At 33.4% G+C, this 27,180-nt stretch overlaps 1 protein-coding gene across 2 annotated transcripts in view; it reads right to left on the bottom strand.

Annotated features, from left to right (window-relative positions):
* Positions 1 to 26,612, bottom strand: part of LOC138317874 (serine/threonine-protein kinase SIK2-like) — a 33,359-nt gene extending 6,747 nt beyond the window's left edge. The window contains exons 1-7 of one of the 2 annotated variants that reach the window (XM_069259848.1): positions 26,160 to 26,612; positions 18,988 to 19,104; positions 11,555 to 11,618; positions 8,469 to 8,584; positions 1,405 to 1,575; positions 952 to 1,075; positions 347 to 570 (exon numbers count right to left, since the gene is read on the bottom strand). In XM_069259848.1, coding sequence (XP_069115949.1) covers positions 347 to 570; positions 952 to 1,075; positions 1,405 to 1,575; positions 8,469 to 8,584; positions 11,555 to 11,618; positions 18,988 to 19,104; positions 26,160 to 26,282 — 939 coding nt within the window. In that variant the 5' untranslated portion in view covers positions 26,283 to 26,612. Of the gene's footprint in view, positions 1 to 346; positions 571 to 951; positions 1,076 to 1,404; positions 1,576 to 8,468; positions 8,585 to 11,021; positions 11,498 to 11,554; positions 11,619 to 18,987; positions 19,105 to 26,159 lie in introns of those variants that run through there. The other variant, XM_069259849.1, reaches the window with a different exon arrangement.
* Between the last annotated feature and the right edge of the window lie 568 nt (positions 26,613 to 27,180).

Genomic DNA, 27,180 nt, shown 5'->3' with positions numbered 1-27,180 from the left:
TATTGTTCAATTTATAAGTATAAAAAAAAAAATTGTTTAAAATGTTTTCAGACTAGAAAGACAAGGATATTAGGAAGGAAATATAATTTATCAAATTCTATTTTTACATATTATTTTAACAGGTTTGTCAATAAAAGTGAAATTTCAATAGAATCAATGATGTTGTTTCCCTGGCCCGTTCACTGAATTACCCTTCACTTTGATTTACCTTTTATACTCCAATGAAACCTTGTTTCTATTTTCTTAAAAGCTGATTATTTCAACAAAATATCTAGCTTTATCAAAATCGACAGGAAAACAATATCCAAGCTAATCTAAAATTAACTTTTTAAAAGCCTTGACATACCTCCATAGTTTTGTGTTGATCAATCCCCAGACTTTGCATAAGACGTAGAATCTGCTCATTAAATTCTCCAATCTTTGCTTTATACCCGATAATTGGACTAGGTGGTGTCTGGAGCTTAGGGGGCCCACCCTCCGCTAACATCCATTTATGTTTCTTTATCTGACCAATAGTTAGGCGTTTGGATGGATCAAGCACCAACATTCGACGAATTAGACTTTCACACTCTGAAACACAATAACAACATAAATCATGGTATTAAATTGAAACCAAAGCCCTATTTTTTTGCTTTCAGCTTGAAACAGTTACTTCCTCAGAATTTAATATTTATTGCACAATGTGGACGGGTGGTTATAACAGAGGTACAACCAACTTACTCCTCAGTTCATATCTATAATTACCAACTTGCTTCTTGTCCTTGAATTTGAAATTTTTATTAGTCAATGAGAATTCTTGTTATAATTATTTTATTTATCTCTCAAAAGTCCATTAAATGTTGAATTTCAGCCAAATTTGCACACATACAGTAAAGTCAAGTTTGCATCAGAGTTATTTCCCTTGCACTACTGACCACCTTCAGATTGTTCATTTTAAAATCTGTTTAATACCTGTTGACATGAAGAAAGGAATACGGAATCGACCAGACAGCACACGATCTCGTAACATTTGTAAGTTGTGACCATCGAATGGTAGTGCCCCACACACTAACACATATAATACCACACCCAAACTCTGCAAAAGAAATATAAAAATACATTTCTTTTACATGTTCATTCATCATATTTTCACAAATATGATTTCATTGCTTGACAAGACACGACAAAACACCTATGTCTTGAATTCACCACCTTTTAAAGATTATATTAGACAGGATCAGTTTTGTTTTGATTTTTCTTAGATGATTTTTTTTTTTTTTTTTTTTTTTTTTTATAACATGTTCTTTATAATCAGCTCTTGAAAAAAAAAATTCTGGTTTGGGATATTGAACACTATAGAGAATTTCTAATGATCAATGCTTAGACACCATAGAATATAGAAAGAGAAAGAAATAAACTATGTACCCATATGTCAATCTGGGGTCCAAGGTATTTTTTGCCCTCAAACACCTCTGGAGCAGCGTACGGAGGACTACCACACCATGTGGCCAGATGTTCACCCGTCTTGAAGAAATTACCAAAGCCAAAGTCGGCAATCTTTATATTCATGTTAGCATCTAATAAGAGATTCTCAGCCTGAAATGACACAATGGAAAACATATATTAGAAGATTGGGTAGATGTGAAACCTGAAATAGCAACATAAAATATATATATTGTAAAATTAGTCAATACAATGACTTTGATGAACTAAGACTTAAGTGATAATGCTGTTGACTATAATAATACCATCTTAATTACATATTTTTTAATAACAGTAAGGTAATTTCAAATTATTAGCATTCAATAAGGTTTTTTTTTTCTCAGTGCAATGAGAACACAATCACACCTTTCTGACATTTCGGGGGCAATAATAGATTTAAATAATGAGAATCTAAGGTTAACTAGCTAACATTAATCCTCCCCCACACAACCACAGTATCTGATTCATACCCTCCCCACACCATCTCTACACCTAATACACATTCCAATGACCTAACTCACACTTATATCCTAGCTTTGTTTTATCTAATATGATTTAACAAATCCTTTTAACTTTATAATGGATGACTTCAAACATCCTTTGTGAGAAATTTAGTATATGAAATTTTCCTATGGATACAATCACTTCAAGATGATGTTGAAAATCATAATAATGTGCCAAAAGTTTATCCACTGTCGTATGAGCTGTAGTTTGAACCACATCACGGAAATGTTTTTCACTGTACACATTACAGGACGACGTAAAGAACTTAATTGTGTTCAGAATTAGTGACGCAGTGAACTATCTAATTAAATCTAATCATCTTGGAAATCAAATTTCGACACAACAAAAGGCAGTCAAATATAACGTCATAAAAAGACAGGATTGGGACAATCAAAACAGATCTTTTTTCCTCGTAGTACGTCACAGTCAACCAAGAATGAGGCTATTCATATAAAAAGGTAATTAGGTGGTCAGTATGTACACAACATTAATATGGATGATAGTTACAGCTGATGACACAACACAAGGTCATTACTCATACACAACATGGCCATAGGTGATAGAGTCTAGGTCTCATGTGTATTCCTTAAACAAGGTCATACAAAAGTCCTCAGAATTCATGGTTATTACTAGCAAAAGAACACTAACAACTCTCCCCCCCCTACCCACCTAGTACAACAATTAAAATACTGAACATTCCATTTAAAGTTCCAATGATTTTTAATGTTGCCATTATAACTTATTACCTTCTTCTGCAAAAATTGAAGATAATTATGGTATAACCTCAATGCCTCGAGACAAAAATAAATCGGTGTGAAACCCTATGTTAGTGTATGTGATGTGCTAAGAGAATTATGACAAAGTGAGTGTACTGGTGCCGATCCAACAGTTACGACATTCCAGTCATGTCTGGCATCATTACTCTGCCCCCAACCAGAGTCCTGTCACATTGCTTCACTGCTTACAACATAACAACTTTTGTTGTCTTCACACACAGCTACCAAACTACACTAAGAAATAACCTGTGAAGATGGCAGCTTAATTGTCAATGATTCTGTTCGAATTTCTTATTTTTTTTGGGGGGAAAACAGCTGAAAAATCGAGGAATTTTTGTGTCAACATCTGCAGTGACCATACATAGTGTTAGCAAACATATAATGTGTATCTTGACAAATTCTATCTACAACGATCCATAATAATGAGGACAACATTAAATGTATATCTAAATTGTGTACACACACTGGATATGTTGACAAAAGTCTATTTTGTCCTTGACCTTTTTACTTTATTTACGGCGTATAAGTTAAACTTTACCACTTCTGCAGGAAGTCCAAATCCTACAGAACCTGCTAACCTCATCGACAGGAAACTAAGAGGCCGACAGACGTCACCGAGGGTATAGAGATTGTGTCATTTATACACCTCTATCTGGTGAAGGTCTTTCAGTGTATAGGTAAATCAGAAGTAGTTTGACGTATGTACCCTACAGAAACTGACATAATTTTTACCACCATACTTATATAAACACGTAAACACACACCACTGATGTAATCAATGCACTTAAAACTGAATCAACTTTTCTACCTCCTCAAGAAAAGCTTGCCTCCTAAAGCACTATCTGTTTTGATAATTAGTCGGAATGTCTTCGACTTGCGTAAACAAATTCCAATAATTTCCAACTTGCAGAGATCTCGGCAGGAAATATAATGCAAAAAAAAGTTCGGTGCTGGCAAGTGTTCAGCTCATCAAGACTTGACTTGAAGGGCATTGTTTAGGATATGCTGTCTGATGTTGGAAAGAAAACTGTATATCATTACTATTATGTGTATTTTATCTCAATCTTATACTTCAAAATACTCTCCACATTCTGTGTGCATGCAAGCTTGCCATTTTCTAATTTGGAAAACAAAATGTATTTTGCATCATTACCATAAATCATGGAATAACAAGCAGGGATCAATCTAGGTTTTGGGGGAAACTACCCTTTTTTCAGAATAGGGGAAAAGTTTGGCGAAATATAGGGGAATTTGAATCTTCTTATTTTGGTCCAAGATTATATTCATTTTGACGAAAAAATACTATAAAACAACTTATCTTATTTTAAGATTTAGTAAAGCAAGATATTAAGCTCAATAATGAAAAATTTGAGTTTATCATAAAATATGCAGTAGCTGTATGAAGAAATTTGCAAACAAAAGTCTAAAGAAATTAATGAAAAATAAGTAAGTGGGGAAATCGTGTTACAAAAACGTTCATTGTTCAGCTTCAAATGGGGAATTTTTAAATCTTCAGGGGTATTTTAGGCCAGAGAGGAATTCATTTCTTGAGGGGAAATTTACCCATAACGTTATAAATCAGACCTAGATTGATCTCAGACAAGATATCTACAGTATACAATAGATTTTAGCTTTGGTGCTTTGTTTTTATAAGAACTTCTTGGATCGACTAACACAAATATCTTACTGTGAAAACTGATCATTTCTTTCAAATCTCTCATGTAATGTACAACTTTCAAATCTTCAATATCTTAAAGCATACACATTATAACTTGAGAAAATTTCCAAAAGAATAATTCAGCTGAATTGCTGTCCGATACACACTTCATTGAAGCTTTGTTTTAGTATACAGTCTAGAAGAAAATATTTAAAATATCATCCAAAAATTAGCTAGAATGTATGTAGATACCAAATAACAGCTTATAAATCTCACAACGAAGGAAGCTTTACCTAGTAGCTAGTACCAGACTTGTCAAGCTTTACCATCCAGGTATCCAAAGCTGACTAAGGAGAGTTAGTGACAAATCATCTTCTAATTACATTTGCCCTAAACTACAATACTGATTTACCACAGAGAAGTTAAGCCAGAGCTGATGAGATGACTATTGTACAAATTGGTTTGATTTAACATGAAGTCCTCCTGATTGACAATGTTATGAGGGCCTGCGTGTTTTTATGACCCCCCCAAGCTCAGCCATTGACGTAAGCTTCGACCTTTAACCTTTACCTCAAGAGCTGTGGCAAGAGGCTCCTTTAGGGCGATCACAGATTCACCAGATATTTACTGTATTATTTCTACTCGCAAATTGCCAGCAGAATTTGAATCTATTACTGTATTTAACCAATAGCAGGTTAAAATACAACATTTAATTACAATTTGTTTCCATTCCTTAACAAACTCAAACAAACAGATGTAAGCTTTTTACAAGCTGTAATATTTGCAGCGAATTCTTGGCCTGGTGTATTGATTTGTATGAATGACGTAAATAGTGATGAAGATATTTTCTACACTAATTAGCTAAGTTTGCATGTTTCTCTGAAATGACAAGTGTGTATTTGGCTGTCCATGATTTCCTGACAGGATTAGTCCTATACCATGTACACAGCTATATTCAGGTCATTATATTTATCTACAGAATTGGCTCCACAGGTGCTCAAAAACAAGTGTACATTGAAGAAAATATTTACGTAAACTCTAAAAAGAGAGCATGCAGAATAGAAAGAAGATGCATAATAACAGCTGTTAGATGTTGCTGAATATTTGTAATTACCTTTTTATTTCTTGTTATCTACCCAGCATTTTCCACTCATTGATTTATTACATTTATATTTCCATTGATTACTTCATTAATTATTTCCATCAGTTCCCTATCCAATGATTCCCGCCCCTGACAGATGGTGCCCTTTTTGAGCCTCCAATATATATTTAAGGCCCTACATAAGCTCACACATGTAGAAATGTTTTCATTATAAAGTGACAGATCTTACAGCCAGCCGTATGATAGTCCTTTGAGGTACTTTTACTGTCCCCTGGCCTTGTCCTCAATATGTACCCAGGAGTAAATACAAGTGGAATTGGCCAGGAATGTAGTCACTCCAGATTCTGGATCCCAAGAAACCACATTGGAATCCTACTAATATTGAAATCCCAGTTTTATCTGCTGAGGTTAACATTGATAGTCTTATTTCTGAAATCATTTGGATTATTTTTTAACTATAATCAACTCTAAAAGTCCAAAATATGAATAAAAAGCACAAAAAGTAGATATGCTTTGGTAGTGATGAAAAATGTGAAAGGAACAGATTGTTACACTCAGATAATACAGAAATTGAGAATTAGTGATTGTTTTTTGTTTGTCACGAAAACATCCCTGGCATGATACAATGCAAAGCTAGTTGCTGCCAAGGATGAAAATAAAGTGCAATAATGACGTCAGAATTGTTTCATTACTTTCTCTCTCACACCTGGGCAGGCTTAACTGGATATATGACCTATTAGTGCCAGCACAGGTGTGGAGAATCCCTGATTACTGGGTAGATATACAGGTAGACACACACTAAGGTCATTATAGCCACCGATACCGATTTCTGGTTACTACGATAACCAGGGATTACCCGACATACCATTGTTTTCTGGTGGTTACTATGATTACCAAGGATTTCCTGACATACCATTGTTTTCTGGTTACTACGATAACCAGGGATTACCCGACATACCATTGTTTTCTGGTTACTATGATTACCAAGGATTACCCGACATACTATTGTTTTCTGGTTACTATGATTACCAATGATTACCTGACATACCATTGTTTTCTGGTTAATATGATTAACAAGGATTAACCAACATACTATTGTTTTCTGGTTACTATGATTACCAATGATTACCTGACATACCATTGTTTTCTGGTTACTAAGATAACCAAGAATTACCTGATATACCATTGTTTTCTGGTTACTATGATTACCAAGGATTACCTGACATACCATTGTTTTTCTGGTTACTACGATAACCAAGGATTACCTAACATACCATTGTTTTCTGGTTACTATGATTACCAAGGATTACCCGACATACCATTGTTTTCTGGTTACTAAGATAAGCAAGGATTACCTGACATACCATTGTTTTCTGGTTACTAAGATAACCAAGGATTACCTGACATACCATTGTTTTCTGGTTACTAAGATTACCAAGGATTACCTGACATACCATTGTTTTCTGGTTACTAAGATTACGAAGGATTACCTGACATACCATTGTTTTCTGGTTACTATGATTACCAAGGATTACCTGACATACCATTGTTTTCTGGTTACTATGATTACCAAGGATTACCTGACATACCATTGTTTTCTGGTTACTAAGATAACCAAGGATTACCTGACATACCATTGCTTTCTGGTTATTACAATTACCAAGGATTACTGACTTCTTTCACACAATCATATTACCCTTTTCATAAATCTATCATTGATTTTTTTTTTTTCAAAATAACTCTCAAAATTTGAACTTACACAGCAAAAGCAAGATTACTAATATACATATATAACTCTAATTATTCTTCTCCAAAGAAGGTTTCCTTCTACAGTTTGATACATTCAAAATTTGCTACAACCCACCATCAGATTTTGTTACGACCACCCATCTGATAGTTTGCCTGATCATTAAGACCAATGACCATCAGCTATAACGATTGAAAGTAAAGCCCTCTAAGTTAGCCTACGTCTCAGACACATATCTTTTAAGCTCCCTCTAATAAGTTTTCGACCTAGTGACATTTTGCCTGATGCACATGATGCTTGCCATTGGAGGTGCGACAACCGACCTCCTCAGTGGCTAACTAAGGTGTTGGAAAAGCCATAGAAAGCCACCTCCACAATTCTGATTTTGACCTAGTGGCATTTTCACTTAGAACAGCAGAAACACAGCACTTGATGTGTGTCACACTTGATTTAGCGGGCTATTACTCAGCAAACATCACCACAAGCTAACCATACATGCCATGTGACAGAGCGGGGACCAACAGATAACATCTTGAACAAGGTTACAAGCAAATATTTGCTACATTACTAATACCCACTCAAACTCATTAAAGTTTGAATTCTTTTCCAGACACAATATCAATCATTTTTCAGGATGGTGTTATGACTTACTGTGTCTCAATGTTCCTGCATTTACCATTTCTTATTTCTTCTGAACAAACTACCATCAACATGACAAATAGATGAATCTAGTGACTTGTAATTCAGAAAATACTTCAGATGGGTATGTCTATAGAATTTCATCCTTAATGCAAATAGCAATAGAAATGAGAATGCATTGTTGAAAATCATGACCAGTCAGTATTACTGTATATCTTCATTCTAGTCACAGATGAAAAACTCAAATTACATGTTTTAGAAATGAGGTATGTGTTTACACTAATTAAAAAAAAATCTTTTTTTTCTTCTTGAACTTCAAAGTGCTTGAAACCAAATTGATGCTTAATTTGAAATCAAAGTGTTAAGGAGTGAATTAAGCTATAAATAAACAGCTATCAGACCTTGAAATTTTGCACAATGACTAAGCAATTCAGGTATTCTAATCTATATTAGACATGCATTATTTTGCCAACTTCCCTCTTGAAATCCAGCTATTTTGCTTGAAGGAGTTTATAACAACAAGAAGTAGAGTGCATGTGATTAGTTTTAGTATATATATTGGTCTAAAGGGAGCTGTGTTACCTTCAGATCTCGGTGGACAACATGATGATTATGACAGTATTCCACAGCTAGAATTATCTGCCAAAACTTCTTGCGTGCATCTACTTCCGTCATCTTGCCATGTCTGGCAATGTAATCTACAAACAGAACAAGAATATGTTAATCATTACTGGCGCAAATCTCTCTTGGGATGACTTCTCCAAGAACTTATATAATCATCTACATTAGAAATGTTCCAGTACAATATCAAGCTTTCTCCTCCCTCTCCAACTCTCAGCCTCTTTTTGACATTAGTTCTTGGAATCTTATCAATGGTTCCGTAAGCCACCCGACTACATTTTGGGAGTCTGTGGTATGTTTGTATTGTGTCTCTTTGATGCAATACCTTGATGTAATTCAATGTATATCTATCATAGAGTCTTTAAACTAAGGTAATACATGCATACATTTCTATATTTATCTTGCAGCGTCTTTTTTAGATGTATATTATTTTCATAGACACACTTAAGTATTTCCAACTAATATTTTAATATATTTCTGTACATAAATGACACATAAAATACTGCTTCAATGCTATTTGCAATTGGTCTGCTTGCAATTGTGTCTATATTGACTGCTATCCCATAGCGGTGTAAACTTCCCAATCTTCCCGATTCTGGACCCCTGTTTAAGATTGAGGGCATACGACCTTGGCACACACTGACGTAATTTCTTTCCAGCACATTTGATCAGTCTATTTTGAGTGGAGGCATGACTTACGAATTTTCCAAGCACTGTTATGAAAGCTATAAATAGCAAAGGCATTTTAACAGGCACCAGTGAAGTACAGTGTACATAAGATTTTTGTAGGAAAACACTATATATGTGTTTACTTCATCTTCTGAAGCCCAAATTGAAAGGTTCATCATGTCCCAGGGTGTGATATGACATCATGTCCCAGGGTGTGATATGACATCATGTCCCAGGGTGTGATATGACATCATGTCCCAGGGTGTGATATGACATCATGTCCCAGGGTGTGATATGACATCATGTCCCAGGGTGTGATATGACATCATGTCCCAGGGTGTGATATGAAGGCACTATATAGATTTTCTGAGAAACTGATTAACTTTATACTATACTACTTTTATTAAGTTCCTGGAATCCATATCATAAGCTAGAAAACATCTCTCAAAGACTTGCCATGTCTCCTCAAACTACATCACGCTATAGGCATCTTTGATGCTTGATCAGCTTAAAAATAAGGGACAGTGCGCAACTGATTAAGTGAGAATTACAGAAGCATATGATACTCGTTATCACAAAGCAAAGTTGTATAAAATGAAACTAGATGACGAAATGGACACTGCAACGCTACATTTCCCATCCGTCACAAAATGGTCCGAGTCCACAAACATAACACTACTAGACAGGATAGGACTTACAATGAGAAGTGGATAAGACAAAAACTAGTAAAAGACATAGTAGGTAGTAAATCAGTAACTAATAGGACCAGGATGTAACCGTCTGACATATCGTAACATTTATTTGGTGACGATGCTAAGATAATCAACAAGCTGTAATTGGTTGATGTGTGGACAGCTGCTGTTGAAGCCTTGTATAAATGTCATGGTAGTCATTTCTTAGTATTGTTATCATAGCAGCACTTTGACACATGCTTAAGATTCTATTTTTTATTCCTATAGTTACTAGTTAGCTTTTGGATTCAATCTTTGCCATTTTAAGCCTTTTTCCTCCTGACCATCAAATTCATCAATTATTGTTCTCAGTAAGAAATCTTTTCTGAATTATTTCACATTCTTTGACACTCAGCATAATTGCAAAAAATGTAACTCTAATTAATCATACAACTCCATATTGTATTAACGGTTTTTTAGTGAAGCATTGTCTCGGGAAGTGTAGGACTAGAGGTAGTGTGATGGAGGCAATGTGTTGATGGTGTAAAATGTCAAAGGTTTTGTTGGCTAACCAATCAGTGTACAATGGATAACCAATGGGTACTGTTGTCTGTGATAGGTGGGTGGTGATGAGAGCCGGGGGTGGAGGACGACACTAAAACATAATTACTTAGTGTGTACAACATATATATATGTCACAGTTCAACTCCTGTGTCTCTCAAACTTAAAATACAATTTAATATCCCAAGCTCAGACAGCAAGGACTATTGCCTCCTATAATGTTGGTGGTTACCGTGGTGATCAGTAATGACGTACATGTTTCCAAAGAGATGGCAGAATCACACATAAAAATGCAACAGACAATTAGCAAAGACTTGGTAGGAATCAAAGTCTATAGCATGAATCTAGAGCAGCAGTGTGTCAAACAATATGCAAAACAAATATACACCAAGTCTAGCATATGCTTCGATAGACAAATATTTCAACTGCAATAAAAAATATCAATTTAAATAATACATTTTAGTAAATGAAAGACTATATTCTATTTGGTACAAAAATCTCATCAATCACTCCTTTTATGATAATGGCCGACAATGAAATGGGGCCTTCGTACTATTTTTATGCTTCAAAAGGTGTTCCTTACACATTATAGGGCACAAAGTAATTGCTTTACCTCACTTTCTTACAGTACATTTAGATGGTACAAATCAGCACACATCATAAGCTTTTTCCTCAGGATAACCTTTGAAGTCATATTCATGTACTTGTGATAAATACTGAGAATGAGAGCTCCACATTTTCTCTTTTACAGCTCCACATTTTCTCTTTTACAGGTGACATACAGGTATCAGTCTATAGTTCAATACAACAAAATAATAGAGTAACAATATTGTGCATGCATAAACAGTTTTTTTGGCTACTAAATTTGATAACAGTATGTACATGGTGATGGTGGGATACTTCCAAGCACTCAATACCAGTAAAAAATAGATCTGTATACAGGTAAAAGGAAATATTTTGTTTCGGCGTATTTGTATATTGTTTCAGAAGATTAAATCCAGGTTTAAAATTATAGATTTAAGACGACACAGCTTGAGATTATACATACATGATATGTATAACATTAACAATATATAGTGGGATGGCAGTAGGATAATTAACAAGTCTATACATTGATAAACAACATTTCAATATAGGAATACTTACCAAATATTTCACCATTTGGTGCATATTCTGATACCAGATATAGCATATTCTTGGTTTCCATAACCTGAAAAAAAATCATTTGTGTGTTAACTACCAGTTGATTTCTCATATACCATTTCAATGAATCAAGATAAATAAAATTGCATTATTTTCAAAGTTGTTTAAAATGACCTTTCAAAGCATCAAATAAATGATTTTTCATAGGTATTATAATGATTATAATGATATAACAAACTAGGAAATGTTTCTATACCAAATAGTCATCATATAAAAGTATGTTGAAAAACTCATCAATAATATGTGGGTTTAATGCGGATATAATTTCAATATATTAAATGGTATAAGCATTTCTGTCGTTTTAATCAACATATTGTTTTGAAATAGTAATAAAAAATATCTAGCTAAGCATGCATTATACATCTTGCAATCAAATTAATTCTCTTTTCATATTGATAAGACTGCTGCTGCAGTACATGTTGCTCAACTAGCTAGTACATACACCTGTACTACATAAGGTGCTATGTAGTTTATGAAAAAGTGGGTATACATAAATATTACTTATATGGCTAGATGCCAAGGTGACAAAACATAATGTCCTGTACTAAAAATGAGGACTTGTGTACCATCACATTTTTAAAATGTAAAACCATTCAGCCTTAAAACAAAAGTAAAGTACGATACATCATAAAAAAAAAAATATGTACCATCACCATCATGGCAATGAAACTAATTGTTGTAGAAATGTTTTGTTACCAAAATGTCCAGAATTCAGTTAATTGTACAATATTTTTGTAGGTTTAGTCCTTGTGACTATACTTGGAAACATGATACCCCTAACACTATTATAATGTTTACATTTGTTCATGCATGGCCAAACAGGACACTTATAGTGTTTTTTAAGTAAATTATATTGCTTCTTTAAATAAGCTAAACATCACCAGTATCAATCCTCTTTTCATCAAATTTGTAAAAACAAATTTAATTAAAAATTGATAAAACACTTTTCTTCTTATTACAAAATTCGAAGAAGAAAAAGATTAAAGAAATGTAAAGATGTGTTTGTCACAACTTATATCTATAGGTGTAATGATTCACTGATGCATATATTTATCTATCGCATAGTGGTACATTGATGCATCGTGTGTAATTTATCAGTATCGCGATACCTAAAAATCAAAATTGAACATTGGATTTTCTCCTTTGGTAAACGTAAGCCGAACGTTTGTTAGTCACAAAATGGCCGAATGTCATGAGGAGCAAAACATTAAACTTGTGGCCTATAACACCGCTTCCTGGTCTTATATCAAGTCTCTGTCTACTAAACCTAGTAACGCAACATGGGAAATGGATAAAACTCAAGTCAAGAAATCTCTGTCACTGTTGATTCTTATTTGATAATGTTATTATTCAAAATATCGCGATAGGTATCGTATCGTGAACCCTGTATCGTGATACCTATTGTATCGTCACATACATTGTGATACAATAGGATATGTTGTAATGCATTATACAGTATATTGTAATCATTACACAGGTCAATTCTGTCAAGAATGCGAGATAACTAAATGATAATAGGAGTTAGGGGACCTGTGGGAGTTACAATCTCCACTGATAATTCTTTAAGTGTTTGTTCACTTCCTGTTCTTCAATCCTACGACATCCAAGCCAGACTGCTTAATTTTGATTTGTTAAAATAAACTGGACTGAACAAAACAGGATGCTGTCCATAACTTTAATGTAAAAGTGGTTGTCCTAATCTTAAAACCACAAAGGTATGTCTTAATAATTAACTTTTAAACCCATTAAGGTACTAAATTATTAACTTTTAAACCCATTAAGGTACTAAATTATTAACTTTTAAACCCATTAAGGTACTAAATAATTAACTTTTAAACCCATTAAGGTACTAAATAATTAACTTTTAACCCATTAAGGTACTAAATAATTAACTATTAAACCCATTAAGGTACTAAATAATTAACTATTAAAACCTCCAATGTACTAAATAATTAACGATTAAAACCTCCAATGTACTAACTAATTAACTATTAAAACCTCCAATGTACTAAATAATTAACTATTAAAACCTCCAATGTACTAAATAATTAACTTTTAAACTTTTAAACCCATAAAGGTACTAAATAATTAACTATTAAACCCATTAAGGTACTAAATAATTAACTTTTAAACCCATTAAGGTACTAAATAATTAACTTTTAAACCCATTAAGGTACTAAATAATTAACTATTAAAACCTCCAATGTACTAAATAATTAACTATTAAAACCTCCAATGTACTAAATAATTAACTATTAAAACCTCCAATGTACTAAATAATTAACTATTGAAACCATTAAGGAACCAAATATAGTTAACTAAGAAATATGATGATGTAAGTTTGATTTAGAAAATTTTTTAGCTATTTTTTCAGATTTTTTAGAGATATTTTAGAGCTAAGTATGACTTTCTTCTGATTCATAACTGCTTGACAAAATGTGATATCAATAAGATTTATGACTGTTAAAGGATGGCCTAAATCTATATATAACTACTAGTACATTTGACATACTTATGTACGTCACAGTGAATGACTCGAAGGGGACGGTGAATAAGATAGAGATAAGTCATATAAAATAAATGTGAATTATTGTCAAATATCTATCCCAAAGTTTACATATTATTTTTTCGAGTGATTTAATGCAGATGAAGTAACAAAAAAATGTGATGGAAAAAACTCACAATGATCTATATAAAAATAACTAAGGTTATCATGGCTTAGAAATACTCAGTCTTGCAATACTGAAAACCTGAATATTTTATTTTGATTCATGAAAGTTATGTAAATACATCCGAGGTATTTAAAGTAGAGCACTTTGATAGCAAACAATGGCACCATTTATACATAGATTATTCACAAATTTTGGTTACAGCGACATACAAAGAATCTCTGTTTGAACAAAGGCATTTGTTAATATAGACAGATACGTATGTAGCCGTTATGTTTACATTTAACAAGCAAACTACGTCAGTGAGCAGATGGACCTACTGAACCAGTCAACACCTACAACTCCTACTGTTCCTTTATAAAATCAGTATTATAACCAGAACAAATAACGAGTTTATCTCCCTCAAATATTGGTCTATATACTACTCACATTATTGTGTTGGGAAGGTTAGTAAACTTAAGGTGAATGGCCAGTAATACAACTAACAACACCAATTAGGTCTTTACCTAGTTCTAATCAAGTAAATCCTCGAGATTTGTACAAGTGTGTGATTTACGTCAGTAGTGGCCTTTACCTCGGTCAGCTCCAGGCTACAACTACATCTCTACACCAGAGTCTTCATGTATTTCATGTTTTAAAATTAAGTTTCATTTTCTCTCAGATAGGCTTGTCCAGGGGGCATTAAACCTGTACAGGTTTATTGGACAAGCCCTATAGAGCAAGAAAGCTTTAATTATTGTGACATCAGAATGATTATATGACATTTTATGCAATATGACGTTATTAAAATTCTCGTAAAGATGTGAAAAATACTCCATTCTTGTGGCTACTAAAGCCTCGGATCTAACCAAATTTTTTGACACTAAGATCGCTAACCTCCATACCCTCTTATAAAAGCCTTATTATCTGTCTGCTGTTCAAAATTCAATTAAGTAAATTCTTGATGTTCTATAAAAGTCATTCACAAATTCATTTATATGAACATAATGTAACTAAAATAAGATTAACAAATGAAATTATAAAGTAAAACTAAAATAAATGATAAAGATTAATTTCCTTTTTTCAGAAATCTCCATAACCAATTCCTTCCTTTACAATGTAGACCATGGAAATTTCCATAATAATTCAATGAAAAATAAATTCATTACATTTTTTCTTATAATTCTAAACATTTTAATCTTTATCTAGAATTTTGTGACCAATAGAATATATTGATTACAAAAGTTAAATACCATATTTTTTCAAGTCTCTTAAATCATTCAGTTCCATAGGTAAGCAGCTTGATTTGCTTGGGTGTTTATAAGATTCTACTCTACATAATGCAAAGAAAATATAAATGATCATTTAAGGAGACCTAGAATTGGTTAAAATGTTTGTAGAATCATTACAAGGCTGATCTTACAAAGTTTTATTATAAACATGATGAATAAAAATTCTTTACTTATTCAAGTAGATTTTGTAGCCCAAATCTCTCCAGATAATAAAATTGTCCCAAATTACCTTGTTCCCTAAACTATGACGTAGAGGTTTGGTTGACTGACAGAGTATATTGATTATACAGATCCTTAGTATGTAGATGCGGAAGTGTGAGTGTAAGAGTTGCAGTAATGTTTACATTGTGTTGGAGATTACTACACCGACAAGAGCTTGGTGGGGGAGCTAACATACCTGGGACTTACGTCAATGTGCTACCATCTACCTAATACAGGTGTGTACTATAGCGTGTTTTATTGACAGCCTACCTGTAATTCAAACATTGTAACACTTCACTGTACACAACATGGAATCTCTCCAAATATCTTCTCTAACTGGCGTCAATGGTTAAGGTCGTAGGGTCATTAGGTCAGCAGGTCACATATATATATCTGTCAACTGATACCAACATATTTCTAGTCCCCATAGACATTTCTTGTTGTGATGTGGATGTACTTATAAAAGTTGGAAGTCCCATTTTACTATTTCAATTTAATGATAAACATCTTGAATTAAGAAGCACTTAGCACTTAACGTGCAGATATTAAAATAACCTTGTCCAAAAAACTAAATTCTAAAACTGAATAAAGATAGACAATCAGTTCTTGAAATTAACCTTCATTTTTCATATTTCAATTCCATCAATTTATTCCTGAAATCACAAAGTGTGTCATTGTGTATCTCCATACTTTTCTGTTTAGATGCGATACTTTAACTCTAATACTGGTGCAAAAATTTAAAGTACAAAAAAGAAAATAATAATCAAAATAAAAAACACTCAAACTCCAGTTAGACAAATCCACCGACCTAAAGGCAGTGACTATCCTTAACGAAATATTTCAGATAAATAAGATTATATTGAATGATATCTTACTTTGATAGATCTAGGTATGAGTATTGTGGACATTACTGGGTTAGTATAACCCTTATATTCCTTAAGATCAGGGCAGATTAAGGTGTACTAACACAGCCCATGGTCAGTGCTGTATAATGGTCAGTATTAAAGTTTAGTGCTATTTAATCACCAAATTTCAGTCACTAGGACATAGACTGACCTTAACTTCTAGACTGGTCAAGGTAAATGTGTATTGATATTCGTATATATTGGAGACCTGATTACCAGTACTCAGCATTGACTGTTCAAGTCTCTGTAGCAGGGTGTACATTTATGTTGTTATTTTTAACATGATGGCCTGTCTTCAGCATTTACTTTCTGAAGTAATAAATCCAGTCCATGCTATCACAATCATCACTTACTATAAATTTTATTGAATCTTACTTCAATTCTTCTTTTTCCAATTAGTGTAGAATTTTTTCACTATCTATAGTCTATAACTAACCTCCATGCTAGATAAGTACTTAACAGGGAAGGAGAAAATGTAGCAGCCATGCAGACCCAGACTCGAACCAAAGACCTCCGAACACAAGCAGATCACCAATGATCGACCCAGTCCAATCCCACTACGATAGTATGACCGATAAGCAGCCAGATGGGGGTTAGAAATTATACATAGGTAAATTCTGCCTGGTTGTTTAAATTCACAATAATTCATTTGGCAGTTTCTATACTACACAAACTATGGTTTTCTACAATTTGATACTTTCATTGATTATTGCCTAAAATAACTTTAAAACAAAAAAGATATGCTAGCTAGGGAAGAGTTTTACTCATTAGCTTGGTAAGAGCGTATTGATTAAGATGGAGTGTACCACATACAGCATGAGTCACAGGTAACAGGTACCACTGTAGCTGATCACGATCAGCATCATTACCACATACAGCATGAGTCACAGGTAACCGGTACCACTGTAGTAGAACGAATATACGTACCCGGCCTACTATAGCTTTCGGCCGGGTACGAATTGGTCCCTATGTGTCGTAGTGGAGCACTGCCTCCGAAAATCACTCGGGCATAGTTTCTATACTTTTTTTGTAGGTTTCCAATTATTTTATGCGTATACATGCATTTACATATTATTTTTGTCCAAAACAAACATAACTACCATTCTTAATATCTACCGTACCGCTCACAAGATGTCAAATTCACAATTTATGGACTTGCCGTATAAATTCCCTTCAGAAAGACCTTCATATGTATTATGTAAAAAAAATGATGCCTCGATGAGAATTTGATATTTTATGTGGTTCAGTTTTATTGCCTAGTAGGTAAGCGATATCAAACAAGTACGATAAAAATGCAAACAAACGTTTTATAATGGTTTGCATAATCATTACTTTGCTCCGTTAGCAGTAATAGGCACCAATTGTAGCTCTAAAGACGACACCATTTTCTGTAAAAAAGTCTTTTGAGCTACAATATTGCAGCTACCACTGTAGCTGATCACAGCATCATTACCACATAAAGTCACAGGTAACAGGTACCACAGTAGCTGATCACAGGATCATTACCACATAAAGTCACAGGTAACAGGTACCACTGTAGTTGATCACAGCATCATTACCACATACAGCGTGAGTAACAGGTACCACTGTAGCTGATCACAGCATCATTACCACATAAAGTCACAGGTAACAGGTACCACTGTAGCTGATCACAGCATCATTACCACATACAGCGGGAGTCACAGGTAACCGGTACCACTGTAGCTGATCACAGCATCATTACCACATAAAGTCACAGGTAACAGGTACCACTGTAGCTGATCACAGCATCATTAACACATAAAGTCACAGGCAACAGGTACCACTGTAGCTGATCACAGCATCATTACCACATAAAGTCACAGGTAACCGGTACCACTGTAGCTGATCACAGCATCATTACCACATAAAGTCACAGGTAACAGGTACCACTGTAGCTGATCACAGCATCATTACCACATAAAGTCACAGGTAACCGGTACCACTGTAGCTGATCACAGCATCATTACCACATACAGCGGGAGTCACAGGTAACCGGTACCACTGTAGCTGATCACAGCATCATAATGACATGTATATAAACCATACAGCAAACATTCTATACTGTATTGCACATCAAATACTGCAAAACTATGATGGGTTTGTTTAAGATATTTTTGTGATTATCAATTCAATCCGGGAAAGAGCATGCATATACATGTGACCAACAGAGTACTATTTTCTTATGGTACATATTGTCATGTCACATCATGGTTAGCCAGGTAAATCTCAGGTCAGTAACTACTCTAAAGGGGTAATTTACTTACTTATTTAATCTAATGAGTTGTAACCTGAGGTCCCGAGTTACTTACCTGATACAGTTTGATGATGTTTGGATGACTAAGCAGCTTCATGATTTGAACTTCTCTGTATATTTTCTGTAAATTATTTTCATCTAGTTGTGTTTTATCAATAATTTTGATGGCAACCTGAAAAAACAAAATAATAGAGGTTAAAAAATGGGTCACAAAAAAGCCAACAAATTCCTGTACCGATTTAAATAACAAGAATATCAAATAGTATACAGTGACGTGTTAAAGTTTGACACAAGAACACTAAAGTTAAAAATAGCGTCACTTTATCAGCTAGGACTTTTTTAACTCACACCGAGAGCTTCCTAGTGAAAATACCCTGAAGCTGATATACAATATGTTGGGACTGTATTCTAAAATGTTACACATATAACCTAATGTTCAAAAAACTTCATGCTTTTAACATTGGTAAATACATGTACGTCTTTAACAGTGGTGACTATGTATCTGTTTTATCACCCTTGTTGAAATTGTGTCTAATTGGAAGTTTAAATTCTTTTCAGGTACAACTATCCATAAAGTAGTGATGTTAGTACATTAGCAGAAGTTTACAACCAGTCTAAGAAATACAAATGTAGATGTGCTGTATAATTTTGGATTTATTTTAATGTAATTATTAACACATTACATATATAGGTTAATTATTTGCATTGATCATAAATGACCTCTAAACCTGAAGTTATTGGTAAGAATTCCTGAGACCTTCCCTGTATCCTGTACTAACATGTATTACAACTCTTTCATAGTTTGTCTGTTACTTTGAACATGGCCAACAGGATGTCCTCTTTTTTTAAGATTCATTTTAAATCTTACAATACTACATCAATTTATCACAAGTATCCACTTACAAGGACATATATTGTATGGTAACTTCTGTAACATCCTCTCTAACAAACAATGTGTTGAAATATTCCAAATCAGTTCCTTTCCAAAATTCAAAAGATCACTATCATCATATTGACTGATGCTTAATAAGGCCAAAATAAAATATGTCTGTTTAAGGTTACCCGACCGACCCTAATTTTTTACCCTTAACCCTATTTTTTTTCAATTTTTCTATGAAAAAAAAAATACCGGTAATAAAAAAAAATTGTCGGGATTTTTACTTCAGACTACGGTTCCAGACATCATTTTAGAGTGAAAAACACTAAAAAAAATCTTCCCAACCCACTGACCCTATTTTTTTTGCCAATGTAATCCTAAACAAACATTTTTTTTGGCCTAATAGTGACAGACATGCTATGGTTAGGATACAACTCTAAACAGCATTGATTCCTTTTAGTGTCATGCACCTGCAACAGATGCTGAAATATCGTATAAGATTTTGTGTTTAGACTTGAAATGTTGTATATGTATAAGATTTTGTGTTTAGACTTGAAATGTTGTACATGTATAAGATTTTGTGTTTAGACTTGAAATGTTATATATAACATTTTGTGTTTCAAACTTGAAATATTAATTGTAGCAGGAGTATCAAAACTCAATACACTAAAAGGGGTAATCAAAAGGTCATATTTTGGACCCATGTAGGTCTTCATCCAGGCCTTAGGTTCCTAGAGTAACATTAACATGAAGCAGTTATCGGTTCTTTTGGTGAAAACTTTCAAAATTTCCCATTTCTTCCCCAACAGCAAAACTTTTTTATAAATATATATATCCTGCATTAATTTTAAGTATCACACAAGACTTAACATGACTATCATTGACATACCACCAGTGTCATTCATGTGTTATATGATACTATAGTAATAATAGATTAACGACAAAAAGTCGTGAGCATTTGTTGACTGCTGCTAATGACTGGTTCATGCAGTAGCCATCAATAAATATAAAAATAAATCCTGTCCGTTATCAGCAGTAGGTGACACGCTATTCTATTGGAGAAGTAGATTATTTCATCAATTCACAGCTAGTGATTTGTGCTAGTGTACACAGAGTCAAGTATTCCCATTCTCAGTAGACAGGCAATGTTAAAACACCAACAATTTTGCAACATTCTTTAAGAAAAGTTTCTCAGCGTTTCTTTAACAATCATGGTATCTGACGCATTCCTCAAAAAAGGTCAGAACAACTATACAGACATAAAACATATGATTTTTTTTTATTAATTGATTAAAAATCATGAATATGGCACTCTTTATCAAAAACATGAACATATACCGGTATACATTTTTAAGTTCTATACAGAAAAAAAAAAAAAAAAATTTTTTTTAGCAAGTGACAAGTACACCAAATGTAAATTCATCTTTGGTTAAATGTATTGACTTACTAATGATATGTGGTAGAAGGAAAAATAAACAAAAATATGTCTCAAAAGAGTCAGTGCTGTAGAACATCTATTTAGACATGAAAAGATGTAAAAAATGAAGAAATTAAGGAAGTGTAAGAGAAACATTTGTATAATGACCAGGATGAAGGACGTTCTGTAGGCTGACGAGAACCGGATCAGAGTATAACTACAAAAGACTGACAAGTAGAGGACCATGTTAGAGGAACGTATCAACACCATCAATATCATGTTTTATTACATCGCTTCCTCTTACCTGTACTACACAGTGTACACAGGTGACAAACGGATGTATACAGATGGATGGACACTCTCTTCTTGCATACATACACTTTTTTTATAAAAAAAAAACATCAGGAAATCCTTTTTCTTATATGTGATCATCTAATTATTCAAAATTTTGTCAAACTATTTATTTTTGTAAGTTTTAAGTTATTTTTGACCTTACTGATAACATCTGTTCAAAAAAAAATTGATGAGCACAGTACGCTATACGGCTTACTAATGAACTGATTTTATTTCATATTTTTCAAAAAAGAAACATGTCTTCATTACAATACATCAAAGAAACTTGTGATATACGTGTATCTATAATACACCATGTTATACTCCAAAAACACCTAATTGTCATGTTCATCATATAGATACATGTGAACTGAACCAAATATTTCAATTAACTGTTATGAAAAGCATGAATCAAGATCGTGGAGTGAGCACATAAAACGTGACATTTGCACACGCTCCAATCTAGATGACAATGGCTAGTCAGTATTAATGATCACCACATATCTGGCTAACGATCTATCTACCAAAGGTACCTTTGATTGGGCAGCTTTTATTGTTTTATTAGACAATAAACAGTTACCACAGAATATCAACATGCTTATAACTCATTAGCATACTTTATATACTCAATTAAGTCGTATCAAGTCATGGTTTATACCTCAGGGGCTTGTAAAATAGGACTGATTTGAAACAGAATTCTACATTAAACATCATATAAATGATCAATTTTACAATGGGTTCTGCATCTTTATAAGCTAAAGTAAATCTCCATTTAAAGCTACAGCATGGTTGAGTTTCTTTCAGACTCACTTGACGTATTGTCAATGATACCAAAATAATGGAAACTTGTTTAACTTTGATTTCCCTGACAGTTTCTCTTGCAGTCTTGGTGTACGTGTTTAATATTTTATTTGTCAGACTTCAGATCTCTACACTTAAGTCACTATAAGGAAGATCATACATCAATATGCTTTCATAAATCAGTGTTTTTCCTGCCTATATATTTGGGGCCGAAATAAGGCCCCATTCCTGATTGTATATCTTGGTATTTTTTCCAAAATCTACGTCTAAATTTCCCAAATCAGTGAGATGACACCTGTTTTGTGTGACGAAACAAAAAAAAATCCGGAAATCCCAAGTCTGAACGTCGTATTTTACTAATTTTAGTATACATTCTTACACTTGATTCCTAGAGAACGATAATTGTTGATTTCTACCTTTTCCAAAATTTTCCATAAAACACCGTTAAAATTTTAAATTTCATACTTTTATCGCACAAAATTTCCCAATTATCACCAGGTGGCAATTTCCCAAAATGCCCAGGAAAAACACTGTAAATTGATCCTGAAAGTTTCATCAATACTCAATAGCTCCCTAGTCCTCTCCACCTGTTTGTCATCACTGGCCAAGACACCAGCTATTACTCCCAATTTCTCTGGTCAATATTATAATTTCATTGGTCAACGACCCTAGTAAGCTAGCCATCAGATACTGCAAAAAACATCACATTAACAAACAGTCTGTTTTACTTTGACTGCAGAAACATTTCATTTATTTACAAAACTTATCAAAAAGCAAACATTTCAATATACAATAAGTTTCAGTACATAGCTGAATACTTGGGAGATTTCTCTTTATTGATGTAAGAGGTTATGTCTGGAGTGTGGCCAAACTGTAACAAGTCTATCTGTAGATTAGAGTTAGTATACCCAAGTACATGTATGTGGGAGGCAACATTACAAGGTTTAGAGTTTGTCTACCCACACAAAAAAATATCTAGTCTTCTATCCTTTAGTCTTCATAGAGAATAAAGAGACTTGACATCAGCTATTCAACTTAAAAACTGATGGAACACAGATACATGGTATTGACAATGGATTTTAGGCTAAACTTAAAAAGATATATGGTAGCAAAACATCATTAAGCTATTTAAGTCTAACAACTGTCTAAAAGATGAAACAAAATTAACTTAACATTAAGCCTAATATCTGTCTAAAAGATGAATTTCAAATTAATTCAAGAGAAGTTTGAAATCTGGTGATTTTCATTTCATGTTATTTACTAGCTGTATCAAAGTGTATCTAGTGAAATCACAAGCTTGTATGAAAATAGCTGGAACAACATCATACTCTTCCATTATTACTGATTTCCAAATTAACTATCGAGGCAGCACCTTTAAACTGATTTCATCAATGTGACAACTTTTCTATTGACTATTCTTATTATTCATTGAAAGTGTCTATCTAGTGTAAGGTACCATTATCCTCCAATCAGAATCTTGTGGTGTCCAATTACTGTTGAACAAAGACAATATAACAGGGACCTGGTGGGCATCACTTGTAGCTGACTATTACAACCATGCATTTAAACAAGGAATTTGTGCACTCTCTGTTAATCCTCACCATTCTTGTTTCCAATCCTATGGAAGTACCCCCAAATTAACCTCTTTCACAGTTTGTTACCTCTGTGTGGTACATACATGTACAGTATGTGTGTTACATTGTGTATCATATAAAATAGCCTGGAGTAACATGGTTTAGCCTGTATTTGACACACATATGACATCTGACCTGTATAGCACACAAAAATTAAAAGGAACAGGTTCATATCCGACTTCCCTCACTCTAACAAAGCACAGACCACATGCCAACGAAAGTCTAGGTATTTTGGACTACAGGGGGAAAGTATTCTATAAAAATTTAATAGAATCATTGTCAATTTCACACCATCACAAAATGACTCTATTATAGTCCAACGATATACAAATAGTTAAACATGTTTGTTTCATTCCCTGTAAAAGTTCCTATAAGAAGATGTCTGTAATATTATGTGTATATCAAAGTAATTTTGTTGGTCCCAACTGTGTTATATTATATTCCAAATTGCTCTTGAATTTCATATCATACAGATAATATAAAACATTGACAAAAGTACATGGATAGATACTAAAATATATAAGATCAAAAATCCCAAGTTACAGCGATATTCAATCAAAACAGTACAATTAAAAAAATACCAATTCGACTGTCAAATAGATGGATATCTATACATGAATGGGTCTAGTACATTCACTATCTATGACCTATTATTAACCTCCTCACCCATTATACGTATCAAATGACAAATGAAACACAGATATGTACAAAATATTTTTGTCATTGACAGTGAGATTGCTGTTTAGCTGTGAACAGTAGCTTAGGCCTAATTATTATTGCCAAATATCATGACATAAATGATAACAAAATTGGATTACCAAACCGCAGTATTTTAAAATTTGCGTGTCCAAATTTTATCAAACATTATCCAAATCAGACCACAGAACATGTTTTTCAATAATGTACACTTTCAGTAACCATATTTACTAATTTGATGATGATTTTTAGAATTTGTAACTTCTAAAATAAAGGCATTTTTTTACAGATTATAAAATTGTTATTTTCAAATGTATCAATTTCTGATAATAACATATAGCATTATCTTTAAAATTTTAACCATTATCGTTGTGCATACCATTTTCTGACAATTTTAACAGTATCCTTAAGATTGAATTCTTGGGTTGTGGACATCTTGAATTAACAAATTACAGCCAAAATATTGCATAATTATGAATTATCTAAGCTGTATAAATAATAATTCCTGGCTGCATGTTATACAAATGTGGTTTGAAAACAAATATTGTGAAAAGTTATCAAATTCCGTAAAAATAGCTCATTTTATAGACTATGTTGGACCATCTGATCTTAACAAAGGAGTGTAAACAACCTAAAACAAGGAACACTTACATACGTGCACATGTATATTATGATCAGGACATCAAAACATGCATAGAACAGAATTATTTTCCCAAGATAAACCTTAAAAAACTTCCAGGCATTTCATCAACATTGAATATCAGACAACAAATCAAATAAAATACTTTGGAAGAAAAATAGCTTAACATGCAATTACATGAAATTAATACATGAAACTGAGTGACTGTGTCTCTTTGGTTAAATTCAATTTTAACTAAAAGCACAGTCATTCAGTTCATGTTACTATATATAGCACACATATACAAACACATGTGATGTAGTATGCACAGTATACATATACATAATGAACCTGACACATGAAATATGCCATGTTGGACACGCAACGGGGACTGACCACAGATGATTTGGTCTCTTACTGCCTCAAGCTGGACACAGTTAGGCAATACATGTCATCATTTGTATCCTAATACACAAAGAGCATGTAAGTTGCTCAGGTAGGCGTCACGAAACCTAACTCGATTACAGACCATTATTGACATGAAACCTACCTTTTTCGTACATGTTGTAAAAGTTCAGTTATAGTAAATACGTATACGAATCTCATGAACAATAAATCCTAGTAGAAGAAAACACCCAACACACAGAAACAGGAAATATCACACAAGCAGATTGCACAATGGAACTGGAGTAATACACAATGCATGCATCGCATATATTGTGTTTGCATCTAAATCGCGCTCGTGACAAGTTTTTTTCTGACATTTCCAATAGCTCGGGGAATCATAGAGACTATATAATCAACGCACAAACGTAAATACTTTGTTATTTACATGCATGCAGCTACTAACCTCAGATTTTGTGATACGGTGTTTTCCCAACTTGACCACCGCGAAGTTCCCCTTTCCGATAGTCCTTTCAATATCGTAAAATCCCACCCGAACGTGACCCTTCGACCTCTCAGCCATGACCATGATCTACGTTTGGTTAGTAAAATCCGTTCTTTTTCGTAGTACATCCACACACACAGTCTGTTTAGCTCTAAACTCACTAAACGATTGCTTCATATTCCTTTGCATGGCGCTGAGCTGTGTATACCGGATTGTGACGTCAGTGTGACGTCAGTATCGAGCTAGAAGTTGCCCGCTAATTGCAGATGAAAGTTTCGTATTCTGCGTTGCTAAGGATGAGTCTAGGCTATGACGTAGGTTGGTCAGGACGGTAGTCAATAAAATTATATTAGCTGTTTTAGAACGAGTGAAACATGTGTGTTTATCACATCCATCGACTAACTTGCATCGTTTCTTTCTCCAAGTTTATAGCGCAATTCCATTTATTATAACGCGCACATGTCAGTGGATGTAAATATATTCAATGCATTTTATGAAAAACTTGGAACATTACACGAAGATTTGTTATAAAATTAAGATCTAGGCCTCAATGATGTCTAACATTGTACTTTTGTCAACAAGGCAAATCATACAAAACATGCTATTGGAAACAAAACTGATAAATTATTGATATTTACACAATAAAAAATATCAGCTTACAGTTATCAGAGATTTAAATATAATTAAATCTCTGCAGTTATGTAGACTGTGGTGTTATTTAACGAACTTTGATCAATTCCCGAAATAATCTGACAATCATACGTGATATACCTAACATATTTATATCTACATATTATACATATTATATGGAATATTAAAATTTGTCAGTGATAGTATTTTGAATAAATATTTTCCTCATACCTTTCCGTTCTAGACCAGATTTTTTTTTTCGATCGAATAATGAATTTATAATAAATATGTTATTCTAGTGTTATGTCAAAATAGTACTGCACCCAGTGAGGTTTGCGATCAGATGAGTTGT

This window comes from Argopecten irradians, chromosome 3 (genome assembly GCF_041381155.1).
Source record: "Argopecten irradians isolate NY chromosome 3, Ai_NY, whole genome shotgun sequence".
NCBI classification, from domain to species: Eukaryota; Metazoa; Mollusca; class Bivalvia; order Pectinida; family Pectinidae; genus Argopecten; species Argopecten irradians.
Note: the sequence above shows the minus strand (reverse complement) of the source record. Positions and strands in the feature narration are given on the sequence as shown.